The following is a 24,252-nucleotide window of genomic DNA, read 5'->3' on the forward strand; positions in this document are numbered from 1 at the left end:
TAAAATATGGCGTCTGCATTCTGCAATTCTCTATTCCAAGTCAAGCAAGCATATGAAGTGATGAAGTGGAAGAGAAATTTGTGAAAATATAGTTCAATAAATTGTATCAAAAACATTATTTTTATCGGAAAAATCATCACCATATAATACTGTTGAAGGTGAGTGTGGAGATTTGTGTATATATTTGCGGAAAAGCGTGTAAAATTGAAGTATTTAAATTGCGTTTGAGGAATAAGGAAAAATGTGACTAATGGCATATTTTTTTTCAAACGTTGCTAAAATTCCTTTGATCGTGTTTTTTCTTTTTCATACAAATACTCAAAAAGTTCTCACAGAAAAGCATTAAGTTGTTTATTCGTACAATTTGTTTAAAAGAATGCTGGTAAATGCCCAAAAATACGTGAAAAGAAAAAAAATTGCGTTTGATTGCAAAATGTTCTGTGATACATCTGAAAAAGTCTTCAAAACGCGAATACTTTTGTGTTTTCTTCATTTTAAAAATTATATTTTAGGCTATTTAAACAATTTGATCAATTAAATTTAGAAGAAATAGGCTTTGATAAGCATAAAAAATATTTTTCTTGTCCTCAATTTTAAGTTTCTGCTTCAGAAAAGTGATTGTGGCGCCATCTTGGCCAGCTTTTCATTTAATTGATTTTTAATGGAAGAATAATTCCATCAAAAATACAAATAATTGACCAAATTTTATTAATTGGTCCCATTATGTTTTCTTTTCAGTAGCCTCCAGATATCGCACGACACAGAGACATCAAAAAAGGTGCCATTAGTGGTGAAGGAAGTGAGTGCAGGACGGCTTCCTGCCCAAGTTCTTTAAGTGGAAAAAAGTGAAGATATTGTTGTGACAATGGCAAAGGAAATTGGGGAGGAGTACATGTCCAGTTTGGCGGATTTGAACGTCAACAGCAAGCCCCTCATTAATATGCTGACTATCATCGCAGAGGAGAATATCGAGCATGCAGAAGTGATTGTCAAGGCCGTCGAGCAGCATCTCACAAAGGTTTTTTTCTCTTAATATTTTGATTTTTTATATTTTCAAACAAAATAGAATCTTGATAATTTTTAAATTTTATACGTAATATGATAATGGGAAGATTAATTCATGCTAAAAGATTTCTCTTTCTTTCCATTTGATACCAGTGTTGACCTCATTTTTATGCCACGAAGCACACAAAAAAAAATTCAAACCACGAAATATTTTTCTCATGATGGCATTAGGAAATACCGAAATATATTAAAAATTACTCTATTTCTAGCAGTTCCTAAACCATTAAATAGTTTTTAATGAAACATAACTACAATCTACGTAAAAAGGTCGCAAAATAGACAAAAAGTAATTATTATCTTGTTTAGAACTGAAAATTGTTTCTTGGGGATGAAAATATTTTAGAGTAATAAGGGTTCTGTACTGGTCCTGTTCCTTTTAACCCTAATGTTTTTTTTTTATATTTTCATAAAAATCAATGCTATTCGAATAAAGTCCATCCTGATTATCTTATATTGCCTATATAGGGGAAACTGGGGTAATTCGGTGAATTTTTGGGAGATAATTTTTCCTGAATTCCATGGAAATATTTGAGATTTCCCATGAGAACTATCTTATAGGAAATTTTCCGGGCTACAACTTTGTCTCAGACGATTTTTCTCTATCTCAATGGGAAAATGCTTTTTCAGGCCATTTTCCAAACCCTTCCAAATTTGCCTGTTCCAAAAATCCTGGGGTAAAACGGTTAATTGCGTTTTTTGTTCGCTAATCTTAATTTAATGAAATTATTTTAGCAAGGCACTATAATATCTATTGAGAATGAGAGATTTGTGTACCAATTAAAACTTTTTTTTAATAAAAAAAATACAAAAAATTAAAAAAACGTTAAATTTAAGAAATTGCCTTTTTTATTTTTTTAGTTTATCAAAATTGGTAATAGTAAGTGATTAAACATTCCAAATTGTATATAATAGTTACAGTAATTAAGGGAAATTATTTTTTCAAAAATTTAAAAAGTTATTTTAAAAAAACGCCTAATTCACCATTTTGCCCCAAGCGGTACTTTTTACTATCAGTGTTTTACGGGAAAACTCGGAAAATTTTTTCGGAAAATTCAGATTTGATTCGTGTTTAGCAATAGTTACTCTGTCTAAAAATGCATTTGGATCAAAAATATTGCAGAGAATTTCGCCAAAACTGAATTTGTAGTTGAGAGGTCAGAGTAACTTTGAGGTTCGAAAAATTTGTTTTTCAAATAAAAGCCAAAATATTGGATCAATTGTTATGAAACTTTCTAGGCTTAGGCAGGGGTAGGAAGTGCAACTACTGACGAAATTAGACAGATTAGCTCTCACTGCTTCTTGAGTTATTAATTTTTATTTTTTTTCAAATTCACTATTTTACCCCAGTTACCCCTATAGAATAGAATAAAATTTTATTCTGCCCTTTGCAGACTAGTGCTTAGGGCTTGCCTATATATAGATTTTGAAATATTCTCGGTATTATATTAAAAATGTCAAATTATAATTGGTAGTAAATGAAATTGAATCTTAAAAAAAGAAACCTTCGTAAATGGGTTGTTTGAAATAAAAACTTACAAGTTATTTTTTATCCTTTTTATCAGATAATGAAGACGTAAAAAGACAGAAAAAAAATTATACAAAAAATCATAGTTACAGGCTTTTCATGCTTTTAATTATACAAAAGGTCAATTAGAATGTTCACCGAAGGTGTAAATTGAATTATTAAAATGTATATAGTTTGAAAGGATGCTATTTACTATTAGTTGGTATACCACAATCGTAGCATACCAAGTTTTATATGAAATTTTAGATGCCAAATACCTTCATTTTGATAAAATAATCGAATATTAAAAAGCATTTAAAAATACGCAGAAACAAAATTATATCTTTACAAATTATGCAACTGGAAGAAAGATAATGTAATCTCTTATCTAATCTTAAATCTTAAATAACTTCGATATGTCGAATGAAAAGATATTTTTTTTTAATTTATCTCGCAATTGTTTTTTTTTCTAATTGCGCCTTTTAATAAAGTTAAAAAGGTCATATAAAAATTTAATGAAATAATGTATTAATTTGTAATACATAGCTCATTTTGTGGTAATTTCCTAACCTACCATTTAATCAGTATTATGTCCCTGTGCTCATGTCTCATTTCCACTAAATATAGTACCTACCTGTACCTGAATTATTATATTTTCGAATTACTCTTATAACTGCCTTATTATTTGTCTCACTTATGTACAATGTGTTTATAGAGTTATGTAAATTTATGCTCATACATATTTGACGACTCTAACTGTAAATGTTAGAAAGAAAATTCATGTTTATATTCACAAAATGTTGCCAAACTTACTATCATGAAAATTTGTGATAAAAGAAAAGACAAGAAGCATGTAGTTGGATATTTTTCTTCATACACTTTCTCTTATAAATTTATTTTTAAAAATTAGGTTAGAAAAAGAATAAATGACTTTTTTTAAGAATATTGTTTTAATTCACATCTTTTTTTATTGCACATGATAAGTATTTCTGATTTTTTAATTAAATTATATTTTATGCTAATGTAGATTTTTTCTGAACGTTCTTTTCTTCCTTTGAAAAAAAAAATTAGGTGAGCGCAGATGTAAAGCTACCCGTTCTGTATTTAATTGATTCAATTGTTAAGAACGTTGGTGGAGAGTACAAGGCTCTCTTCAGTCAATACATCGTTAATATGTTCTGCGGAGTTTTCGAAAAGGTATGTTGTGAACAATATTAGAATTTTAATAAACAGTTCGTTTGAAAACAAAAAAAATCTTTATAGGTGAATGAAAAGCTACGTGAGAAGATGTTTGCACTTCGCCAGACGTGGAACGATGTATTTTCACAGCAGAAACTCTATACATTGGACGTTAAAATAAATTGCATGGACCCTGGGTGGCCAATAACGGCTAAAGTAAAGAGCCCAGCTATTCATCTTAATCCGAATTTTCTCAAAAATAAGGTAAAGTGTTTAGAACTTTTGTTTTTTCAGCGATTAAATCAAATGCTAAATGTAAATAATTTGAAATTTCTAGACTGCTGGGGATCCTAAACTGACTGAAATGGCTAAATTGAGTGAAATGCAAGCTCAGCTGCGGGATAAGCAACGTGAATTGTTGGAATTGCAGAAGCATAAGCTAGAACTTGAGCTTGTGGCTACAAAGCAGAGAATCGAGGAGGAAGAGAAGAAAATTAACATCCAAACGGCTAGCGTTAAAATGGTAAGTCTCATAAAAGTTTTAAAAGAAAAAAAATCATTTTTCTATAATCTCTGTTTGGGAATGGTGCAAAAAAAAATATTTTTTGAAAATTAACCAAAAACTAATCTTCAAAGGTCAATCAACCACCCATAATGATTCCACCGGGGATGCCTCCGAATGCAATGCGGGGTTTTATGCCTCGTCCGGGTACTTTTCCACCAACAATGCCACATGCTGGAGTTCCTTCTGTGACGGTGACAGCGGCTATGGGTGGTCCCTTTGGGCCACCACCAATGATGGGTAAAACACGTGTGGCTCCCGTCAATCCGGCACTTGTCTCCAGTGTTCAACTACGTGATCCACGACTGGTGCGTCAGATGCAGCAACAAATGGCAAGAGCAGCAGAGGCGTCAGCAGCATCTGCGGTACCACCACACCGTCCTGATCGCTTTCCCACAAATATGGGAGGGATGCCAGGTAGTAGCCGGGGTAAGATGATGGATTCATCAAAGGGCATGCCGTCGAGTAAGCATATGGGAAATCGCAAAGTTGTCACAAACAAAGAGAATAATAAATCAAGCAGAAGTTCCTCCTCCACGTCAAGTACATCACATTCTTCTAGTAGTAAATCTTCCTCAATGACTAAAGTATCAAAATCAAGCACACGCAGTCCATCGGACGGCAAGCCAAAGGAGAAATCCTCACCGAGAGAGCGTAGGGATTCCTCATCGTCATCCTCGTCGGGAAAGTCGAAGCACAAGAGATCCCACAGTGGGGATCGGAGTAGTAGTAGTAGTAAGGGTGGGGATAGAAAAGAACATCAGGGGAGTGTGGAGAAATCTCCGAAGAAGCCAAAGGAAACAATAACTGCGGAGGAGCCATCAGTAGTGCAGCAGGGAACATCGGTGACTGAGCATCCCATGTTTAGAGATATGAAATTAGCACCGGGAACACGGAGCTTCCTCAAGCAAACTGGGCATAAGGGTAAAAGTCCCACACCACCAGTTACATCGATTACTTCGACAACTTCGGCAATTCCAACGCCCATTGCGGCATGTGATGTTAATTTGCGTATCCCACCACCTACGGCGAATACCATCGAAATGCCCGCGGCTGCTACGGAAATGGCATCTCCACATCCCGAGAAAAGCATCAGTGCACCGACTGAGGTGAAAGTAACAAATGAGAACGACGAGAAAAGTAAGCGTGAGATTCAGCTCAATTTTGTAGTCTTTTGTAACTTCCTCAGCAGAGTGGTGAGATTTCAAGTCTAGCGCGGGATGATTTGAGCACCAAATGAGTTTCCCCAAAACACACACAAAAATACTCAAGAAAAAAAATGAGTTGTCCTCTATTGAGGAACAAATACATATATAGATATTTCCCTTTTAGTCTTACAACGTGATCTCAAAATTTGTGATTAAAAGAAACTGTGATTAAGAGCTCAGTGAGGTTTTACTTTCGTGTCTTCCCTATTCTAAATGAAAATTTCCGCTCAATAGAACGCAAAGAAAAAGCAATGGCATTTGAGGACATCTCAAAAAAAATGAAGAAGAGAATTTAAGAAAAAAAAACCACAATTTTCAGTGAAGAGCGAATAAAGATTTTGAAAAGCTCATGGACTTTGTATTGCCCACTGTGAAGGAATTTTTTAAATTATCTAATTTGTAGATTTTTTATTTTAGTTTACTAACCATATTTATCTTTTTTTTTTCTCCTTATTTTTTGTGAATTTAGAAAATTGCTGAAATGTATGTAAAATTTTGTAACACGATTCAACAAATTTTTATTTTAGGTGGAACACAGAATCTGTATTTATTCGTTTTCCTCTGAAAGAATTCTAGCTTAAAAATTTGATTTTTTCTTTTGAGAAGTGAATTTAAAATAAAATGAAAGGAGTTTATTTGTACCTGTATGAGAAAATCCTGTATTTGAGGAAACGATCGTGACACGCAGAAGTCATAAAAAATTGTCAAACTCTTGATTTTCCACTTTGGTTCAGTTGAAAAAGGCCAGCAAAGATTTGTTTAAAAAAATACACAGAATGACGTCATTTTTTTGGTTTTCAGTGCAAAAAGCATTCATAGTAATGTTTCGTCGATGGTTTTTGACAGGGTGTTCTTACACTACTTGTATTGATAGAAACAGAAAAAAAATGTTGACATCATTCTTTGCATTTTTAATAAGTTTTCTTATCTTAATAGGAAGTCTGACAATTATTTTTTATTCTGTGTTGCAGTAAATTACAAAGAGACGCATTGTTAGAATATTCAGCAATTTTCTAAATTCTTTTCTTCGCCCTAAACGTATTAATTTTTTTTTTTTTAACCTAGCCTATGATAATCCTATCTAATTCTTCCTTGAACCCCTTTTAAAATTTTCGTTGATATCTATTGCGAAAAATGTTCCCGCATCGCGACTATTATTTTCTTTTCTTTTCCTTTTCTAAAGTATTATTTTTTTTATGCAAAACAAAAAGATAATTCCTTTACAGAGAAATTTATTGATGCTTCACTGTCGGATGTGGATTTGCGACAATTCCCAAGTAAAACAGCAGGACAACCGGCAGCAATAAATCCTCCAAACATTGAGGAAGTCACGGAGAACAGCGAAAGCTCAACAAGTGGGAAAAAACGTGCCATTGATGATGAGCAGGAAGATAGCAGTAGCAGCGTGGCGAGTAAGAAGAGTAAAAGTGATAAGCTGGATGTGTAAGTGATCGTTAAAAGGGAATGTGGTAGAAAAAAATGTAGAATAAAAAGGACATTAATTATTGTTTTTGACTATTCTTTTTTGTAGGCTCTTTGGATCGCAGGATATGGATTTGAGGACTTTGGGAGCCATTAAAGCAGCAGCCAGCACCGCAGAGGCCCTAACAGCACCACCACCACCCATTATATCGCATGAGAATGAAGCTAATTGGGCAAAACTGAAGGTAAGTGAATTCATTTCTTCTTCTTTCTACTAATATTTCGCAGTAAATTCTTTTAAATAATTCTCAAAATTCTTTTATAAATTAAAAAAATAAGTCAAACTTGAGTTTAATTTTAAGAATGAAAATTAAAAATTGCTTCACAGGGTGACACACCGAAAAAGCAAAAGGAGCTTAAGGCAAATTTAGCAGCAATTCGGGCTAAGCTTGCAGAAGCAACAAAGCCAAAGAAGCCACCTGTTCAGATAACTGAAATTCTTGAGACAAAGCGCAAACTCCACAGTAGATTCACTAATGCATCTCCCTCGGAAGGAAGTGCTAAAGTTGTTGTTGTGAAGCCAGACATTGTGGCTGAGGATACATCGTCACAGGATGCAAATGATGCGAGTATTAAGATAATTGTGGCTCAGGCACAGGAACAGCTAGATAATAAATCTATTGATCAAGAGCAGTACAATAGTATGATGAAGCAAGTGTTGCAACTCAATGAGACGCACAAGGTGAAGGAGGCACAGAAACGTGAGGCGGGAGATGATGCAGCAAGGAGAAAGTTGAGGAATCAAATTGCAATGCAAAAGAGCCCAGATACGACAACACCAACAATTGAATCGAGCTTTGCCACAACAACAGCAGCTGATATTAGGAGGAGCGAGAATGTACGTCCAGTCGTTTGGGATACACATTCACCGTGGATGATAAATCCACTGGCAAATGCCATTAATCCATGGAATAATCCAATGGTGGGACCTTTTGGTGCATTTGGTGCCCCGCAGAATGTTGCAGAAGTGCTACAACAGCAGCAAATAGCTATAGTTGCACCACAGATAAAACCAACGAATATGCTGACTATAAAAATTGATAATGTCCCACGGGAAATACGTTTTTACGATGATATTGCCATTGCTTTCATGAATTGGGATCTTCCGAAGGAAATTGGCTTTCAGAATGGCCAGAGGCGCATTACGTGTGACGATAAGTACTCAATTGTACTTAATTTCAATGCTGCAAATACCCCGTGGGTTATCGATGGAGTTACACATCAAATTCGCCTGGGATGTCCCACGAGGGAGCTGTATATTGATAATCAATGGTACGAATGCTTCTTCAATGAACCAATTCGAGTTGAACTCGATGGCATTGTGCGAATATTCAAAATTGAAGGGCCACCCCCGCAAGTACGCATCGGATCACTACGTACGGATTTAGTTGTAGGGAAGATTAATGTGATCATCGATGCTGTTCATTTTATTCCAATTTTCTTGGATGGGAAAGAGCAGCAATTTGAATTAGATGGGCAAATACATACGCTACAATTTGCCGACTTCTTACTAACTGTGATCATAAATGGTATGCCATCACCTGTGATTTTCGGTGGACTCCCCAAGAGTTACGATTTGAAGGGGCACAAGCATTTCATACGTTTCACCGCACTCCCAGCTGGTGTACGACCCGGTGAATGTTTCATTCGTAATATGATCCGTACTGTTCTTCAAGAAGGTTTAGTTTCACCCCCACCACCGAGTTCGGCTACATCAGCAGCTGCAGCACTAGCAGCAGCAACAGCAGAAAATCCCACACTTCAAAGTGCATCCAACAGGGAGGTCGTAGTTGCCAAAGAAGGTGATAACGGTACGGAGATTAGTGTTCCTGTTGAAGCTCCAAAGAAGATGGAGGAAGTTGAAGAGAAGAAAGTAGAAGAACCAACACCGGTTGTGAGTATTGATGATCTATTCCAAAAGCTTCTTGCTTCGGGTATCCTTTCGGGTGGTGCGCCGTTATCAACGGAAAAGCCCACGAAGAAGAAGTCACGGCATGAGAATGAACACAAGTCAGGATCATCGAGGGAGAGAGCTATCAAACCCATCAATTTGTCACGCCCGGAAACAATTAAGACCCGTCAATCGGCCATTGTTCATCAACTCTTCTCGGGGATGCAATGCTCAAGTTGTGGCGTACGTTTTCCACCTGAGCAAACAATGAAGTACAGTCAGCACCTTGATTGGCATTTTCGACAAAATCGTCGGGATAGGGATTCCGCGAGGAAAGCTCACTCCCGGAAATGGTACTATGACGTCAATGATTGGATTCAGTACGAAGAAATTGAGGATTTGGAAGAAAGGGGTAAGATAGTTTATCCTTTCACAAAAAAAATTATTTTAGCTTTACTAATTTTGTATTGTCTTTTTCTCAGAGAAAAATTGGTTTGAGACACAACAACAAGAAATAGATGCTAGTCAAGAGGATTCAAATCAACGTGGTGGTGAAGATGTACCAAATCCAAGTTGTCCAGCCCTTCCGGATGATTCCAATCGCATCTGCGATGTCTGCCATGATCCATTTGAGCAATTTTACAATGAAGAAACGGAAGAATGGCATTTACGACCAGCAATTAGGGTTGATGACCGTACCTATCATCCACTCTGCTATGCTGACTATCAGGTTAGTAAGAGTATAAGAATTTCTCTCTTTGTTAAAGTGTTAAAGAGTTTATTCAGTTTTCTAATTAATATATATATTTTTTTTATTTTGTAATTTAGGCTTCTCTGACGTTGAGTGAAAGTAAAATTTCCGAAGGGGCAGATGAGGAAGTGGCTGAAACAAATCCCCCAGAAGATGATGATGTGAAAATGATTGAGGATGATGATGAACCAGTTGTGGTGGTGAAGCAAGAAAAACCAGACAATGATAAGCTCACCGTTGGTTTCATTCCCAATGGTGATGGTGATACCATTGTACCGGGATTAGAGGGGGATGACGATGATGTGATTGCAGTGGAACCCATTGAGCCAACAATTACGGAAATTCTCGATGATGAGGAGGAGGAGAAGAAGGATGGTGGTGGTGGTGAGAAGGAGGCATCACCAGAGAAATCCCCAACAAAGACATCAACATCGGCACAACAATTTGAGGAATCAGATGTGGAAATTCAAGAGCCACACATTCCCATTCAAGATCTCGATGAGATTGAAGATGAGCCAGCAGAGGGGCAAAATGGTGTGACAAATAGTGAAAATGCACCAGCTGCTGCTGAAATTACGGCACCTGTTGTGAAAATAAAGGAAGAACCCAAAGATGATGGGTATGAGGATGATGTCTTTATGGATGTTGGAACATCATTTGCCCCAGGTGAGGAGATGATTATCGACGAGGAGACTTTGGATGAACAACCACCACAAGATGCTGAGAATGAGAAGAAACAACAAGAAGGTAAATTATAATTGATTGATTTTGCAGACTTTTTGCTTTCAATTTATTAATTTTTTTCTTCTTTTTCTATTTGTTTTTCTTGATAAAGGTGACAAGACAACGATAGACAACGAATCAACCGAGGGAGGAGCTACAGGTGACAGCATGGGGGCCACGAAGATACCCGTCGTCGCAGAAGCACCACAGATGATTGCAACAATTGATGGGAATGTAGAGATGCACGAAGCCGTTTCTACGGGGGTACCAACAACCAACAAGATAAGAATAAATATTTCCAATTCAATTGTGGTTGGCAATAAATCGCAAAATTTTAGTGTTGTAAACGAGGTACGGGAGGGTGGTACTGCCACCGATATGGTGGTGGCTTCTGAGCAACAACATCCGGAGAATCTCAAAGCGGAAGCGCAAAAAAATAAAATTGCCGATACTGTTTTGAGGGTTTATCCCAAATTCGCAAATGGCTTCGAGACATCTGGATTGTGTTCCATTATGTAGTGGATACTCCGCATTTTCGGAGGTCATCCACCACGATTGTGTGATATTAACAAAAAAAATGTTCTTATTTTGCAAGAATAAAAACATCCCTAGATCAATATTTCTTAAGGTTACATAAAAAAAATATTGAATTCTTAATTTGTATAAAGCCTTCCCCTCTTATCACAATGTATGGATACAATTTCTGTTTGTTTTTGAATAAATGAATTGCAATACCTCCCTCCCCCACAAACACCCCTCCGGTCCTCCCCAGAGGTGCCCTTCCCCATCCCTTGATGAAAGGGATTTCGCGAAGGTTTTGTCTCATTTTCTGTTTGCGAAATTAGTTTTTAAGGAATTCGTGTGTAAAAAATAAACATCTTTGTATTTAAAGCAAAAGAAGTGAAATAAAGGATGGGGTTCCATGGATTTGAAAAAAAAATAAATCAAAGTCTTTTCTTAATAGACATTTATTTCTCTTTTATTTATGGGAACATTGAAGCAGCATAATTGCATCCCATTAGTAGTATTTTCCATAAGCTTGATTAGCCCATGGATTAGATTGTTGTTGCGTTTGCTGCTGCTGTTGTTGAGTCACTGCGGGATACATTGATTGTGCCGAGGACGTCATGGTAGTTGCAGTGGCAGCCGGAAACATACCCGGGATGTTATTGGGCATCACATAATTCGGGTAGAAACTATATGAAAACAAGAATAAACTGTTAAAAGGCTGAATTTGTCGATAAAATATCAAATATCTTACTTATTTGCTGCCTGAGTTGTCTGTACTGCATATGGATTTGGAACATAGGTGTTAGTTTGCTGATAGTAGGGTAAACTATTGAGATTAGACAGTGACGTTGAGCTTTCTACTGTTGTTTCCTTCTCCGGTTGCCCCGTCCTCGATACATTCTTCTGCAGGGAACCCATAATGTTTGCAATGAGTGTCTGTGTATCCGCTGGGTATGACATACCAGCAAGACTCGGTGCTGCTGGAGGATTCTTCTTTGCCGGTGATGCTGCCTGGGGCTCTATGTCGTCATCATCGAGAGAAATTACAGATTTTTGCTGATGCTGCAGCGATTCCTGCACTACTTTCATGTGATCCTGCATTTGCTTCTCCTTCACATTCTTACTTGCAGCTTTAACTACATCATCAAAATTGTAGTCATCATCATCATCGTCAGAATCATAGATTGCTGATTGCTTCTTCTCAACCACCTTCTGCGTATTATCCGTGGATGCCTCATGATGACGATCCTCACTTATAGTCGGACGTTCCAATTCTCTACGCTTCTCCGCACTTGTTGCATCGAGATTAACAAATTTTCGTAACTTTTCCACACGTGTGGGATCTGTTGCTTCGAGTTTCTTAAGATACGAAATAAGATGATGCTGCTCCTCCGGGGATAAATCCTTAAAATTCTGCAGGAGTGTCTGAAGATCGGAATCTGTGAGACTTTCAAGGGCATTTGCATCGGAATTATTTGCAATGTCTTCCTTAAAATCATCCTCAATTGTCTTCTTTATATCCACCATTGTCTTCTCACCCCCCTCAACGGTGCGAACATCATTTTCCGCAAGGAAATCCTTCACTGTTACAATCTCACTTGTCTGCTTTGAACGTTGCAGCATTCCCATGAATACCAGCACGAGTTGCTCGAGATCTGATTGGGATATATCATCACGACCCTGATTTGAAAGTTCCGCCGAAAGTTTCAGGGAGATTTTTCCTCTATCCAACCCCGATCCTGCTGGTTTACTTCCCAACTTCACTTCCACCTTCTTCTCCGCTTCCTTTGTATCATCCTTAGCCTCTCCATTCTCCTTCTCTTCACGCTTCTTTGTCACCATGTGAATAATACCAGCAATATTCTTTACTGCTTTCTTGACGGCCTTCACTTTACCCGGTTCCATTACACCAGCTAGAATTTGACCCTTTAGCTTCTCCTTTGTTGTCTCAAAGAAGACGCACGTGTCCTCATTCACCAACAATTCATCAGCAGAATTTGCTTTGACCTATCAGAACGAAAAAAAAATTAATTTGCGATTTTCCTTTGAAACTAAATAAAAATAAATAAACATCTACCTTCTCAAGAGCCAAAGCTTTTGCCAGTAGATCAATACACTTTGGACCTAGGCTACCTAGATGCTCCTCAAGTGCCGTCAAGAGTCGTAGTACGGAAACAACTGTGAGTGGTTCATCGGATTCCGGTTCCTCTGGTTCGGGAGGTTCAACAGGTCTGCTGCTGTATCCCGCTGCTGGAGGAGCCCTTGATGCGAATGTGGGACGTGTCTTATGGGGTCCATAGTAGCTGGCCCATTCTTCAAAATTGTAGTATGGATCTGGTGGTGGTGGAGCAACATACCTCACAGGTCTCTCGTAGTATCTATCCCTGTCGCGTCGACCTGGGGAAAATGATCGCCTCCCTGGTGACCGAGACAACCTACTGCGACTACTACGGGGACTCCGTGATCGACTCCTTCGGCGACTTGGTGATCGAGAGCGACTTCGTGGACGACCACGCTTTGGGGATGGTCGAATACGGCGTCCACCTTCGTCTGACCACGGACTCAAGCTGTTCCGTTTTCGGGAACCCACCAACGAATCCGGACTATCTGATATCTTAATAATCTCAACACTTTCCTTCTTCTCCTCCTCCAGCGGTAAGCCAACCTTCTCTCTAATCTCCTTCTTGCGCCTATCAATCTCCTCCTCATGGAGCTCCTTCATACGATGTGTCCAAAATTTAATCCATTCCGGTTTGAAATCATGCTTTGCCGGATCTTTCTTCTCCTGCTGCAATTCCTTGTAGCGACGATTCCAGAATCTCTTCCATTCCTCAGGATAGAGTGGATGCTTCTCTGGATTCTTCTCGTGCTCCTTCTGCACCTTATTCAATTCCTCAACGGCCTTCTCCACGAGACAACGAAATTTCTCCCATTTGTAGCGATCCTCTAGAATTGCATTTGCCTGTAGTGTCAATTCTTCCGGAGTTGGGAGAGTTTTCTTCGGCTTCACAGGTCGTCGCGATGGCTCCGGTGATAGGGATAGTGACGGTGAGCGTCGCCTACGTTGACGCTTACTACGTGGTGAACGACTTCGTGAACGCATTGATGTGTCCGAAATGTCCGAAATGGAATCCAAACTCTTGCGATCAGCACGTGTGTGGTCAACTTTCATTCTCGGATCCACGTCCGGTGAAGAATTCCTCTTCCTGAGGTTTGAGCCTGTGAATGAAAAAAAGAAGAAGAAATAACATTTAAAATCATACAGAATGAATTAGATAATAAAAATATCTAATTTCTGGCAAGGATGTGGCAAGATCGGGAAGATCTATTCAAAAAAAAATGGTGACGATCATTTTAAAATCACAAAAGTTAATAAAATTGGGATAAAGATGAAGAGTAAAAAAAGGACTACACCACGTCCTAACCAGAAACGAAGGACCTACTCCATTTTACTGCTATATAACTTACTAATCTTTGATCGGCGAATCATCTCATTGATCTTAGCCCGATCAATGACTTTGATGAATTTCGGTCCTGTCTTCTCATCAAAGTGCTTCTCATTAATGATTTCAGTTAAATACTTCATTTTATTCTTCTCATAATCCTCCCTATCGTGCACTGCCATCGTTAATCTTCCATGCACCTCCTCAATGGCAGCACAGACTGTCTGAATGACCTTTGGAAGTACAGCACGTGCCTCCTTTTGCCCTTTGAACTCGGACAATTCCCGCATACAGGATGGGTAGTGCTTATCCAAGTACTTCAAACGATGATTGTAGCTCACAGCATGCGCTAAGATGGTACGCGGATCACCTCTTTTATCGCATAAAATACAATGATAGGAAGCCTCTGGACCTCCAGTGAGTTCAACAATATACTCAAGACCAATGTAGGAGTCCTCTTTGTTCTTATCCAATACCGGTTGTATTTCTGCAATGCGCTTCACTTCATTCTCAAATCCAGGGGGAACAGGTTCACCCGGAGCGATGTTCATTTGAACTACAACATAACAAAATGCAAGAGCCATTAGCATTTTAACTATTTAATGTAAAAAAAAAATCTCAGAGACATACTTTTGCTCTTCGTCTGCATCGGTGCTCTGAATGCGACTGCATCAATAACACCCTGTGATAGGCGCATCTGGTGCTTCCTGCCACTGATGTGTGTCTGAAGGCAACGCTCCCCAGGTAAATTGGGTACCCCGCACACGTGACAATTGTAAAGGAACACCTGAAACTCATTGCGACCACCGCGACTGAAGACTTGTCCCAATGTCCCATCTGATAGCTTCACCGTCGTGCTCAGGACATGCCGCTCGATGTCCTCCTCCACCTATTTCGTTGAAAGTAAAAAAAAAGAAAAAAAAACAACAAAAAGGAATTAGCTTCACGCAATACAATAGGTTTCTTTTAAAGATGGGACATTTTATATTTTCTGAAAAGCAAAACAGTGGATTATTCTTCGGCACAAAATTATTCACTTTTTTAAATTCACAATAATCCCACAGAGATGAATATTTTAATTTTCTTAACACTTTTAGCACTAACTTATAATAAAATATGGGTCTAATAAAAATCGGTTGGTATGCAGAAAAAGCCGGTCAGTTAAAATGCGCGAATCTGACAAAATTAAATATTTAAAAATAAAAATCTTCTTATTTAAAATTTTATTTCTTTCAATGAATTCCGGATTCTTTATTGGCAGAAAAAATTCTTGCTCACTCAGAGATAAAAAAAACATTTTTCGAAAGCTTTCGGCCCAGGTCAGAGCCTTCATCAGCAGTGGCTGTAGAGTGTGTAGCTAATTTCTTTAATTCTATTTCTGAATTACCTTTCTAAATTATTGTATATTATATGATAAATGATGTAAAATATTACATTTTTTTTCTTACATAGGTTTATAAATATAGGTATGACAACTGCTAATGACATAAAATTGACAGTTACTTATTTTGACATATGTACCTATGTATATTTTCTCTCCTATCATTTCAAGAAAATTGTTTACTCTTAGCAATAAAAAAGGTTACTAATATAATAATATTTTTAGCCACACAGGTGAGTTTTCCTTCGATGTTTCAATTCTTTCTCACAACACACACAAGCACACTTTATCAACTAAATATCACAAAATTTCCGTAAGGATCTTTTAAAAACGGTTTTAATATAAAAAAGAAAATAAGCACAGAAACTTTCTATTGATTTTTCTTTATTTTGCTTTTTAAATTACGGTTACGCAGAATGAAAGAAATTGACCAAGATTTGGCTAAAAATGGCATAAATATCGTCATCATGGTATTTTTATCCTTTTAAATCCATTAAATACAAGAAACATAGTATTGCTTCATCGGTGGTTTTGTTAAAGTATTTTAATGCTCCAGATCGTTACATGATTGAAATTGAAAAAGACCAATAAAATACCAATATGACGTCATTGTTTGCATTTTTAGGCATACCTTTGCCGGCTATTTTTAGCTGATTTTAATATAATTATTTTTGAATTCTATAAAATCACTGTGTCCCGATTTTTTCCCAAAATGTACCGATAAAAAAAACTCCTTTAAACGAAATCTTTAAAGGAATATAATATTAATCAAAACTATTAAAAAAAACATTTTTCAAAGGATATTCATTAGATCACAAAGAGCAAAACACGGTACAATAACGAGTCTTAAGTCTAAATAAACAAAACACTGAGTTTCACTTATTTTCATGTAAACCTTTAGGTCGTAAAGGATTAAATTTTATTTTTTTTTTCTAACAATTATTTGAATAAAGACTGAAACCGATTCTATAGATAGAACGAAAATTATTTTCCTGGAAAATGATCTACCTGTTAAATCCAGATATTTAAGTTCCTTGGGAAAATTCTACTAAAAAATCTACATTTTTAAAGATAAAATACAATGATTTGGAATTACCTTTGTCTTTGTAGAATCCGTCATCACTCGACACCAAAATTAAAATATTCCTTTTGAAGCACACAACCAACAATCTCACTAAATGTGCTGTTTTCCTTTTGAAATTCAATGAAAAGCGTTGAAAGAAATATTCAAGAAAACGCGTGAATATTTTTTGATAACAAAAAATAAATAAATTTCGCAAGCAAGATGCCCAAGGCACCTCAAACTCCGGCTTTTATCTTATTCCAACGAACTAGGATAGCACTTCTATTCACTATTTTCACTATTATTTCACAAGCACAGCTGGAAATTCATTCAGCTTCCACTCAGGTAAGATGATTCCGGAAACAAGTTTTTTTATGAATTTTAGTAATGATTATCTTGCAGATTCTTCACTTTGTCCTATATGTACTCCTGACAAACACCTGCAAGATGAGAGTGAGAGAAGAGTAGAAAAGATAATTAGTGAAAGAAAAACAAAACTCCCGGAAAACTGTTTGGTTTTCTCTTTGGCAAGGAAGATTGGTAAATAATACTTACCATTTTGTATCTTCCAAAGGTAACTACAAAAACCACCTGAAAGTTAAGAAACCCGCAAAAGAAATACGCGACAAGTCTTTAAAAAAAATGGATAAACCCAAAATAACTTTTCTCAGGTAAGCTTCTGATGTAGAAAAAGAAAATTCTCCAACCATCTCGGAACTTTTCCGGACGTCGCGCGTAACAGATAAAGGTGTCTTTATTCTTTTTTTGTTTCAGTGCATTTGGGTTATCTCTGGATCATTGAATTAGCATAACTTACCCCCAGTTGTACGAATAAAGTATCAATTTCACATAATTAAGTACAAAATCATGAGACACAATCGCGAAAATGGATTATTTTTGGTAAAATCTGGGAAAATTATTTGGGGCGCATCATCAATGACAAGCATAGATTTATCGGGACAAATTACTACAATATTCTATAATATTACATGATAAAATTGTGCTTTACCTTTAAAATTTCCTCTGGGAAGATGAATTTCCAAAGAAAATCGCCGTTTTTTGTCCTTAAACACACTTTTTCTCTTAGAAATTTTTCCAAAGATGAAAAACAGACGCCATGTAGAAACGTCAAGTGCGTCAAAAGTCAAAATCTCCTAAAAACTTGTTTTCTTTTTAGGACCCAACGGATTGGTGTAAAAACTTCAGGATGGTATAATTAATTTTTGGAATTTTGCCTAAAGAAGAAGAAGAAAAAGAAGCAAACATTCCCGGAAAAAGAAGACGCGTCCGGGAAGATTTGTAGATTTGATTCATTTGATTGGAATTGTGGGTATTCAATTGTGTAAGAGAGATTCGTCAAAAATTGGTGGAAAGGTGGGAAAAATGAGTGAGGATTTCAGTGCAGCCCAGTACAGTGTGGTGCCCAAGGAAGAGGAAGCTCAGCAACTCCCCTCCTCGGGATCCTCTGCGGCTCCTGAATCCTCTGGTAAGATACTTTCTTTATTCAATGAAAGAATTTAAACCCAGAAATAACTTAAAGATTAATTGGTTTGGTTTTTTTTATGACAAGGAGGAGGAGTGATTCGTCCAGGACCTCCTCCTACAGAAGCTACGCGTCAGACAAGCTTGCAGAAGATTGAACAGAGAAAGAAGCATGTCTTCACACTTCCTCGTGCCCAGCGTTTGGCAAAATTGGCCATGTATTCAGCATGTCAGACTGAGGAGTGTAGATGCACGGGCTGGAAAACCCCAGAAGAGCTGAGACATCGTGACGTGGAGTCTGATTACTGCCCTAAATTCTTTGATTTATGCCGCAATACATACTGTCGACATGCACTGGAATCCCATATAAGTCACCTTGGAGATATTGAGGATGAGCAGCTAAACTCCCTTCTCGGGACTATAATTGACGTGGAGAATCTCTTCATGAGTATGTCACGGGAACAGGATGCAGACACCAAGAAAGTCTACTACTATCTCTTTAGGTACCTACCCAATCCACTATCTACTGTCTTATTTTTTACTGAGAGATTTCTTCATTTTTAGGCTTCTCCGTCATTGTATTTTGACACGCCAGCAGGCAGTAATTCGTGGTCCTCTTGGGGATCCACCATTTGAATCTCCATCCATATACAAAGCAATCACAAGCTTTGTCTTCTACAAATTCCACCACTTGAGCCAAACTGAATTCCATACCATGAGTGAAGTAGCCAGAACCTTTCTAAATTGTCTCAATCATTGGAACTTTGAAGCACCTAGCGTACGCGGACGTGACCTTAGTCACGAAGATGCGTCAACATATAAAATCAACTACACCCGTTGGCTTATGTTCTGTCACGTTCCGGCTTTTTGCAACTCCCTGCCGCACTATGAAACAACCATTGCATTCGGGAGAACACTCCTGAAGGCAGTATTCCAGTTTGTGAGCCAACAACTCCTTGTAAAGTGTCGCACCGAGAAAGATAGGATGCCCGTTGAGAAACGAACTTTGCTCATGCAAATGCCCAAATTCTTGGATGCTTTAAAGCATGAGGTGATTAATTGGAAAAGAATTTATTTTTTCTCAAACTTATTTTGTTGCAATTTCCATACATTGCAGGTAATCAACGAAGAATCCCCTATTTGGGATGCATCGTACAAGCCCGCTGTATCGCTGCTACTTCAACGTTCAGCCAATTCTAAACGAGTCCACGATGCAGCATCAGCCCAACAAAATGCCGTACGTCGACCTATTGCAGATGGATCCCAAGCAAAAAAGTACAAATACTCAAGCGAAGTGGAAGATTTGTCAAATGAAGTTGTCCTCCAGGCGATGCGTAACATCAATGACAGCAAAAATAGCCGCAGTAGTGAAGTTGTTTTCCCCGTCAATGCTCCTAGGGATGAAGCAGCCAAGACCAAGGAGAGTCGCGGTGAAATTGAGCTGCATATTGTTGGCAACTCTCTCAGTCATCCAGTTAGTAAGCAGTCAATGTTGTGGCTTTTGGGACTTCACAGTGTCTTTGCGCATCAATTGCCCGGCATGCCAAGGGACTACATCAGCCAGCTTGTGTTCGATCCGAAACACAAAACTCTGGCCCTGATTGAGGAAGGACGCCCAATTGGGGGTATTTGCTTCCGAACATTCGCCACGCAGGGCTTCACTGAGATTGTTTTCTGTGCTGTGACGGGAGACAAACAAGTCAAAGGGTACGGTACACATTTGATGAATCATCTCAAGGACTACAGTATCCAACAGGGGACTAAACACTTTCTTACCTATGCCGATGAATTTGCAATTGGCTACTTTAAGAAACAAGGATTCTCCAAGGATATCAAGGTTGCCAGGCCTATTTATGCAGGTTAGTCCGAACCTGAGGTTTCTGCTGCTGTTCATTTTTTTTATTCTATTAATAATCTTCCCATTCAGGTTATATAAAGGAATATGAAGGTGCAACGCTGATGCATTGTGAGTTACACCCTAGTATTGTGTATACACAATTCAGTAGCGTTATCCGGCGTCAGAAGGACATTGTAAAAGAGCTAATTGCGCAACGGCAGCAAGAAGTGCAGAAAATCCATCCGGGTTTGACGTGCTTCAAAGAGGGTGTCCGCAGTATTCCTGTTGAGTCGATCCCAGGGCTGCGTGAAGTTGGATGGAGACCCATTGCACGGGCTCAGCGTCAGGCACGACCTCTTGAGGAATCCGCAGACCCAGATAAACTAGCACAAACACTTGCAACTGTACTCGTTGCCGTTCGTCAACACTCAGCTGCATGGCCCTTCCAGAAGCCTGTAAGTCAAGCCGACGTACCCGACTATTATGACCACATAAAGTATCCAATGGACCTCAAAACTATGGGGGAACGCCTCAAGCGTGGCTATTACGTCACCAGGCGACTCTTTATGGCCGACATGGCACGCATCTTCACAAATTGTAGGTTCTACAACCTGCCAGAGACCGAGTACTACAGGTTTGTGTGATTTCTAATTAATTTCCTTTACAAATTACAATATTACCATTATTATTTTGTTAGGTGCGCCAACACCTTGGAACGCTACTTTCAGACTAAGATGAAGGAAATCGGCCTATGGGATAAGTAAATAATTATACATAATAAAAAAGCCTCTAAATCGCTTGTCAACAAAGTAGTATTTATTGTACTCTAAAAAAAAGTCCCCGACTTGGATTCCAACTATAATTTGATGAAGCCGTTTTTCACTTTACTTTCCGAGCAATCCTGCAGGACAATAAGAAAGATGTTTTTATTTTGTTTTCCTTTTTCGTTAAATTTGTGTTGGTTTTTTTTACCTGGTAGCTGAAGGGGTTCTTTGTCATTGATCTCCATGCTGTGATTTTTTTCGCGATACGTGAACTGCACCCGTAGGGTCTTATCTTCCCCAACACAGGGATCATAGAATCCAGGAAGTTCACTCTTGGGCGTTGCGTGTAGATTTAGTTGACTATTGCGGACTAGGCACTGTAGGGGTATTGTAACGTCAAATCTCTCCTCATCTGTGGAATCTGCCTTCCCGTATGTAGCTACATCGATGATTAACCCTTTGGTCTTACTCTCATCCTCGCGAATACGTGCAAAAGTGGCGGACATGAGGTCAATGGAGGATTCAGCTTCTTTCTTTTTGGCTGCCATTCGTTCTCGATTTACTTCTTTGGCCTTCTCAATCTTTTTTTGACGCTTCTCATCATTTAATGGCTCAATTACCAGCTTCTTCACCACGAAGAATATACATAGGGGTGTTACGGTAGCATAGAACACCGCTGCGGGAATGATCTCCTCGCTCAAATGGATTGGAAAGATAAAGGTTTGCGTTGAACGGATATATCTGAAATAGGTGTTTTTTTTTTCAATTGAAATAACAATTTATAAATTAATTTTCGAGTGACCTAATAAAGTAAAATGAATTAAGAAAATACAACTTACTTTATCTTTAGCGTTACACCCGTGGGAACTCCTACAGACACTGTAGCAACAACTGAACTATACTTGGAGATCTTTTTCTCAGCTCCATACTCCGCTAGAACGCCAAATGTTCCTACTTTGGTAGCTACACGAAGTTTTAGTTCTTGCTCCAACAATTTCCGCGTGTAGGCTGCGGAGACGTAGCAATGGGGAATACCCACCAGGAGGGTTAGTTGGAATTGATGTTTTTCCGTATTTTGCTCCACGACTGTTGACATTGATCGTGCTGATCCTCCAATGTTGTAGGTCAAATAACCCACAGTGTGCTTGCTTAGCTGACAAGCCAAAGCTGTTGGGAAGATACGGAATTTAATGGTCAGACCTTTGAATAATAAATTAAAACTTGAAGGGTACATACATGACATAAATGCTGGAACAAGAACATTTGATCGGAGATTAAGACTTCCACCAAAGTTGGCAAATACCTTCTGACTGAGAGTCCGAGAGCCCTTGACACCAACAGCTGGACCATTGCCGGCAGTTAAGTCGACCGCCACCCACCCCTTATTGAGGAGACGACGTCCAGATACAGTGAAAGCACCATTTCCGATGCCTTTTTGAGATGATAAACTCCCCGAGAGTGTCACGGTGTCTCGCAAAGTTAAGGGAGCATCGATTGATTGCGTCATGCTGATCCCGGAAACTTCCACTGAAGGGATGATTTTTTCACTGAGGAAAGGTAATTAACAAAAAAAATTCAAAGATCATTCCTCACATATTATATCAACAGATCCTACTTACTCAAATTCATCATAGTAGGGACTCAGGATTTCTGTAGCATTAATCATAACCGTGACATTACCCCTAGGATTCGTTTTTTGCTGCAATGCTCTCGCTTCCCTCTCCTTTTCCAGCCTCTCATATTCTTCTCTAATTTCAGCCGGTGTCTTCTGCCTCAATGTCAATTCCCAGCCATCTGTTTCCAAACCACGGACACCCAAGGAATCATAAATTGCACGCTTGTGAGGATCCGAAAGGACTTCATAGGCAGTTTTGAGACGATTAAATAGTGCCTCTGCTTCAATTTTCTTTCGTACATCTGCCACATGCTTGTCCGGATGGTAAATTCGACTGAGATGTCGATAAGCTGTGTTAATCTGCTCTGTCGTGGCCTAAAATGAGAGACTACTGGTCAGTAAAATAGAAGCCCCCCGGGGGTTACATAACACAATAACACACATTCTTGGGCACATTGAGGAAAGTGTAGTAGTCCTCCTCGATAATGGTGCTCGATTCATCCCCGAAATCATCATCCATTTTATGAATTGTTGAGAATCCGGGAAATTTTGAGAAAGTCTTGTGAAATGTTAAGACACTAACCTCACTTTCTCACACCGTTTGACATTTTTTTTATCAACTTGTTTACAAAAATAAAGTGAGGTTACGAGAACTGTACCACTTCCTGTTTTCGTATAGCGGCCCTGGTAATACAGAATGTTTGGAAAAGTATTGAGAAATAAACATATTTGGGTGCACAGGGGCACCACAGGAGCAATAATCCTATCCTTTTCAGCCTTCTACCTACCTCATACGGTTTTTCTCGACCGGTACAAGGAATTTATGGCTTGTTACAAGTATTTATCAAAGGGCGCTAAACTTCCTGATGTAAGAATTTTCTAATTCAGCTTCTTTTTTGCAGAGATGGGATAGTGAGTTCTTTGCCTGAGAAGATACTTCAGAGATTCGATGCAGCTTGCAAGTTACTAAACTTGAAAGAGAGAGAATCAAAGCTCATCAAACCCTTTGCTACATTTGGTTTTGATCTCTTCTATGCAGGAACTGTTAAATCTCACTATGGAGCTTACATTGGGATTCCAACGAATTACCTGTACGACAATGAAGGACAAATTGACAAGAAAAACATAAAATTACAAACTGAACCCATCAAGTGGGCATCCCCGGAAGGAGAACTCCTTTCCAAATCACTCATTTTGGATGAAGATGAACAAATATATGGCATTGCCCACTGCATTCTAATGACACGTAATCACCAGAGATTCCTCAATGGTATTTATGCATCAGGAACTATTTTTGGGACATACGTCCTTGGCCATTTTATTAATAAGCAAATGCAGCTTCACTCCAGACCCTTCTTCTTCCGTGGAGTTCTCTATGGCATTTTAGGATTATTTGGATTCGGCTTGTGGGCCCTTATGAAGGATGCTACACAAGTATACTACGAAGGAGCTGCTGATGATGCCCTTGGAGACATTAGTCCAGAAATGGCAAATGCCGGTGTGAGATTCTACAGCAAAATTATGGAAAAGAACATAGCTCTCCGGAGAATAACGAAAAAGGATAATTATTCAACGGAAGGAGATATTTGTTACACAATCCGGATGAAAAGTTTCCCATATACGGCCCGGAAAGCCCTCTTAGAAGAAAAATTGAAGACAGGCCGACATACAAATGAAGAGCCCAAATAATCCTAGTGGATGCCGGACTAGTCAGCATTTTAATGTAAAATAAATAGCTTTGATTAATGCATAAGAAAGAAAAAGAAATAAACTTACTGAACCATAGATCGTG

At 38.3% G+C, this 24,252-nt stretch overlaps 5 protein-coding genes across 9 annotated transcripts; 3 read left to right on the top strand and 2 right to left on the bottom strand.

Annotated features, from left to right (window-relative positions):
- The first annotated feature begins 5 nt into the window (after positions 1–5).
- On the top strand, positions 6–11,309 carry LOC129796532 (uncharacterized). 3 transcript variants are annotated; one of them, XM_055838559.1, is made up of 12 exons: positions 6–158; positions 739–1,018; positions 3,641–3,766; positions 3,833–4,012; positions 4,086–4,271; positions 4,385–5,450; positions 6,730–6,961; positions 7,050–7,185; positions 7,329–9,303; positions 9,374–9,621; positions 9,720–10,389; positions 10,478–11,309. In XM_055838559.1, the coding sequence occupies exons 2-12, from the start codon at positions 866–868 to the stop codon at positions 10,882–10,884; spliced, it is 5,379 nt and encodes a 1,792-aa protein (XP_055694534.1). In that variant the 5' UTR covers positions 6–158; positions 739–865; the 3' UTR covers positions 10,885–11,309. The 3 variants fall into 3 exon arrangements, with proteins under 3 accessions (XP_055694534.1, XP_055694535.1, XP_055694533.1); XM_055838560.1 differs by having other exon boundaries at positions 6,745–6,961; XM_055838558.1 differs by having other exon boundaries at positions 742–1,018.
- An 8-nt stretch (positions 11,310–11,317) lies between these two features.
- On the bottom strand, positions 11,318–17,898 carry LOC129796533 (uncharacterized protein CG7065). 2 transcript variants are annotated; one of them, XM_055838562.1, is made up of 6 exons: positions 16,796–17,898; positions 14,949–15,207; positions 14,344–14,874; positions 12,953–14,094; positions 11,627–12,882; positions 11,318–11,561 (listed from the first exon to the last, which is right to left on the bottom strand). In XM_055838562.1, exons 1-6 carry the CDS (start codon positions 16,817–16,819, stop codon positions 11,384–11,386), a joined length of 3,390 nt encoding a protein of 1,129 aa, XP_055694537.1. In that variant the 5' UTR covers positions 16,820–17,898; the 3' UTR covers positions 11,318–11,383. The 2 variants fall into 2 exon arrangements, with proteins under 2 accessions (XP_055694537.1, XP_055694538.1); XM_055838563.1 differs by having other exon boundaries at positions 17,772–17,887.
- LOC129796534 (histone acetyltransferase KAT2A) lies at positions 17,487–20,890 on the top strand. Its single transcript, XM_055838564.1, has 6 exons — positions 17,487–18,248; positions 18,333–18,747; positions 18,809–19,295; positions 19,362–20,103; positions 20,172–20,715; positions 20,779–20,890. The coding sequence occupies exons 1-6, from the start codon at positions 18,146–18,148 to the stop codon at positions 20,843–20,845; spliced, it is 2,358 nt and encodes a 785-aa protein (XP_055694539.1). The 5' UTR covers positions 17,487–18,145; the 3' UTR covers positions 20,846–20,890.
- On the bottom strand, positions 20,876–23,012 carry LOC129796536 (dnaJ homolog subfamily C member 11). 2 transcript variants are annotated; one of them, XM_055838567.1, is made up of 6 exons: positions 22,903–23,012; positions 22,465–22,835; positions 22,082–22,392; positions 21,685–22,012; positions 21,054–21,586; positions 20,876–20,982 (listed from the first exon to the last, which is right to left on the bottom strand). In XM_055838567.1, the coding sequence occupies exons 1-6, from the start codon at positions 22,978–22,980 to the stop codon at positions 20,966–20,968; spliced, it is 1,638 nt and encodes a 545-aa protein (XP_055694542.1). In that variant the 5' UTR covers positions 22,981–23,012; the 3' UTR covers positions 20,876–20,965. The 2 variants fall into 2 exon arrangements, with proteins under 2 accessions (XP_055694542.1, XP_055694541.1); XM_055838566.1 differs by having other exon boundaries at positions 20,876–21,586.
- A 145-nt stretch (positions 23,013–23,157) lies between these two features.
- LOC129796538 (transmembrane protein 177) lies at positions 23,158–24,245 on the top strand. Its single transcript, XM_055838569.1, has 2 exons — positions 23,158–23,297; positions 23,363–24,245. The coding sequence occupies exons 1-2, from the start codon at positions 23,158–23,160 to the stop codon at positions 24,147–24,149; spliced, it is 927 nt and encodes a 308-aa protein (XP_055694544.1). The 3' UTR covers positions 24,150–24,245.
- The last annotated feature ends 7 nt before the right edge of the window (positions 24,246–24,252 follow it).

This window comes from Lutzomyia longipalpis, chromosome 4, assembly GCF_024334085.1.
Source record: "Lutzomyia longipalpis isolate SR_M1_2022 chromosome 4, ASM2433408v1".
Lineage (NCBI taxonomy): Eukaryota > Metazoa > Arthropoda > Insecta > Diptera > Psychodidae > Lutzomyia > Lutzomyia longipalpis.

Excerpts from the sequence above, each read along its gene's own strand:
- LOC129796532 (XM_055838559.1), top strand. The coding sequence starts at position 866 with ATGGCAAAGGAAATTGGGGAGGAGTACATGTCCAGTTTGGCGGATTTG. Across the intron at positions 4,272-4,384 it reads AAACGGCTAGCGTTAAAATG|GTCAATCAACCACCCATAAT; the intron begins GTAAGTCTCATA and ends TAATCTTCAAAG. Across the intron at positions 5,451-6,729 it reads AAATGAGAACGACGAGAAAA|ATAATTCCTTTACAGAGAAA; the intron begins GTAAGCGTGAGA and ends CAAAACAAAAAG.
- LOC129796533 (XM_055838562.1), bottom strand. The coding sequence starts at position 16,819 with ATGACGGATTCTACAAAGACAAAG. Across the intron at positions 14,095-14,343 it reads GATTCGCCGATCAAAGATTA|GCTCAAACCTCAGGAAGAGG; the intron begins GTAAGTTATATA and ends TTTCATTCACAG. Across the intron at positions 12,883-12,952 it reads AAGCTTTGGCTCTTGAGAAG|GTCAAAGCAAATTCTGCTGA; the intron begins GTAGATGTTTAT and ends TCGTTCTGATAG.
- LOC129796534 (XM_055838564.1), top strand. The coding sequence starts at position 18,146 with ATGAGTGAGGATTTCAGTGCAGCCCAGTACAGTGTGGTGCCCAAGGAA. Across the intron at positions 18,748-18,808 it reads GTCTACTACTATCTCTTTAG|GCTTCTCCGTCATTGTATTT; the intron begins GTACCTACCCAA and ends CTTCATTTTTAG. Across the intron at positions 20,716-20,778 it reads CCAGAGACCGAGTACTACAG|GTGCGCCAACACCTTGGAAC; the intron begins GTTTGTGTGATT and ends TTATTTTGTTAG.
- LOC129796536 (XM_055838566.1), bottom strand. The coding sequence starts at position 22,980 with ATGGATGATGATTTCGGGGATGAATCGAGCACCATTATCGAGGAGGAC. Across the intron at positions 22,836-22,902 it reads TCCTCAATGTGCCCAAGAAT|GCCACGACAGAGCAGATTAA; the intron begins GTGTGTTATTGT and ends CTCTCATTTTAG. Across the intron at positions 22,013-22,081 it reads TGTTCCAGCATTTATGTCAT|CTTTGGCTTGTCAGCTAAGC; the intron begins GTATGTACCCTT and ends TCTTCCCAACAG.
- LOC129796538 (XM_055838569.1), top strand. The coding sequence starts at position 23,158 with ATGTTTGGAAAAGTATTGAGAAATAAACATATTTGGGTGCACAGGGGC. Across the intron at positions 23,298-23,362 it reads GAATTTATGGCTTGTTACAA|AGATGGGATAGTGAGTTCTT; the intron begins GTATTTATCAAA and ends TCTTTTTTGCAG.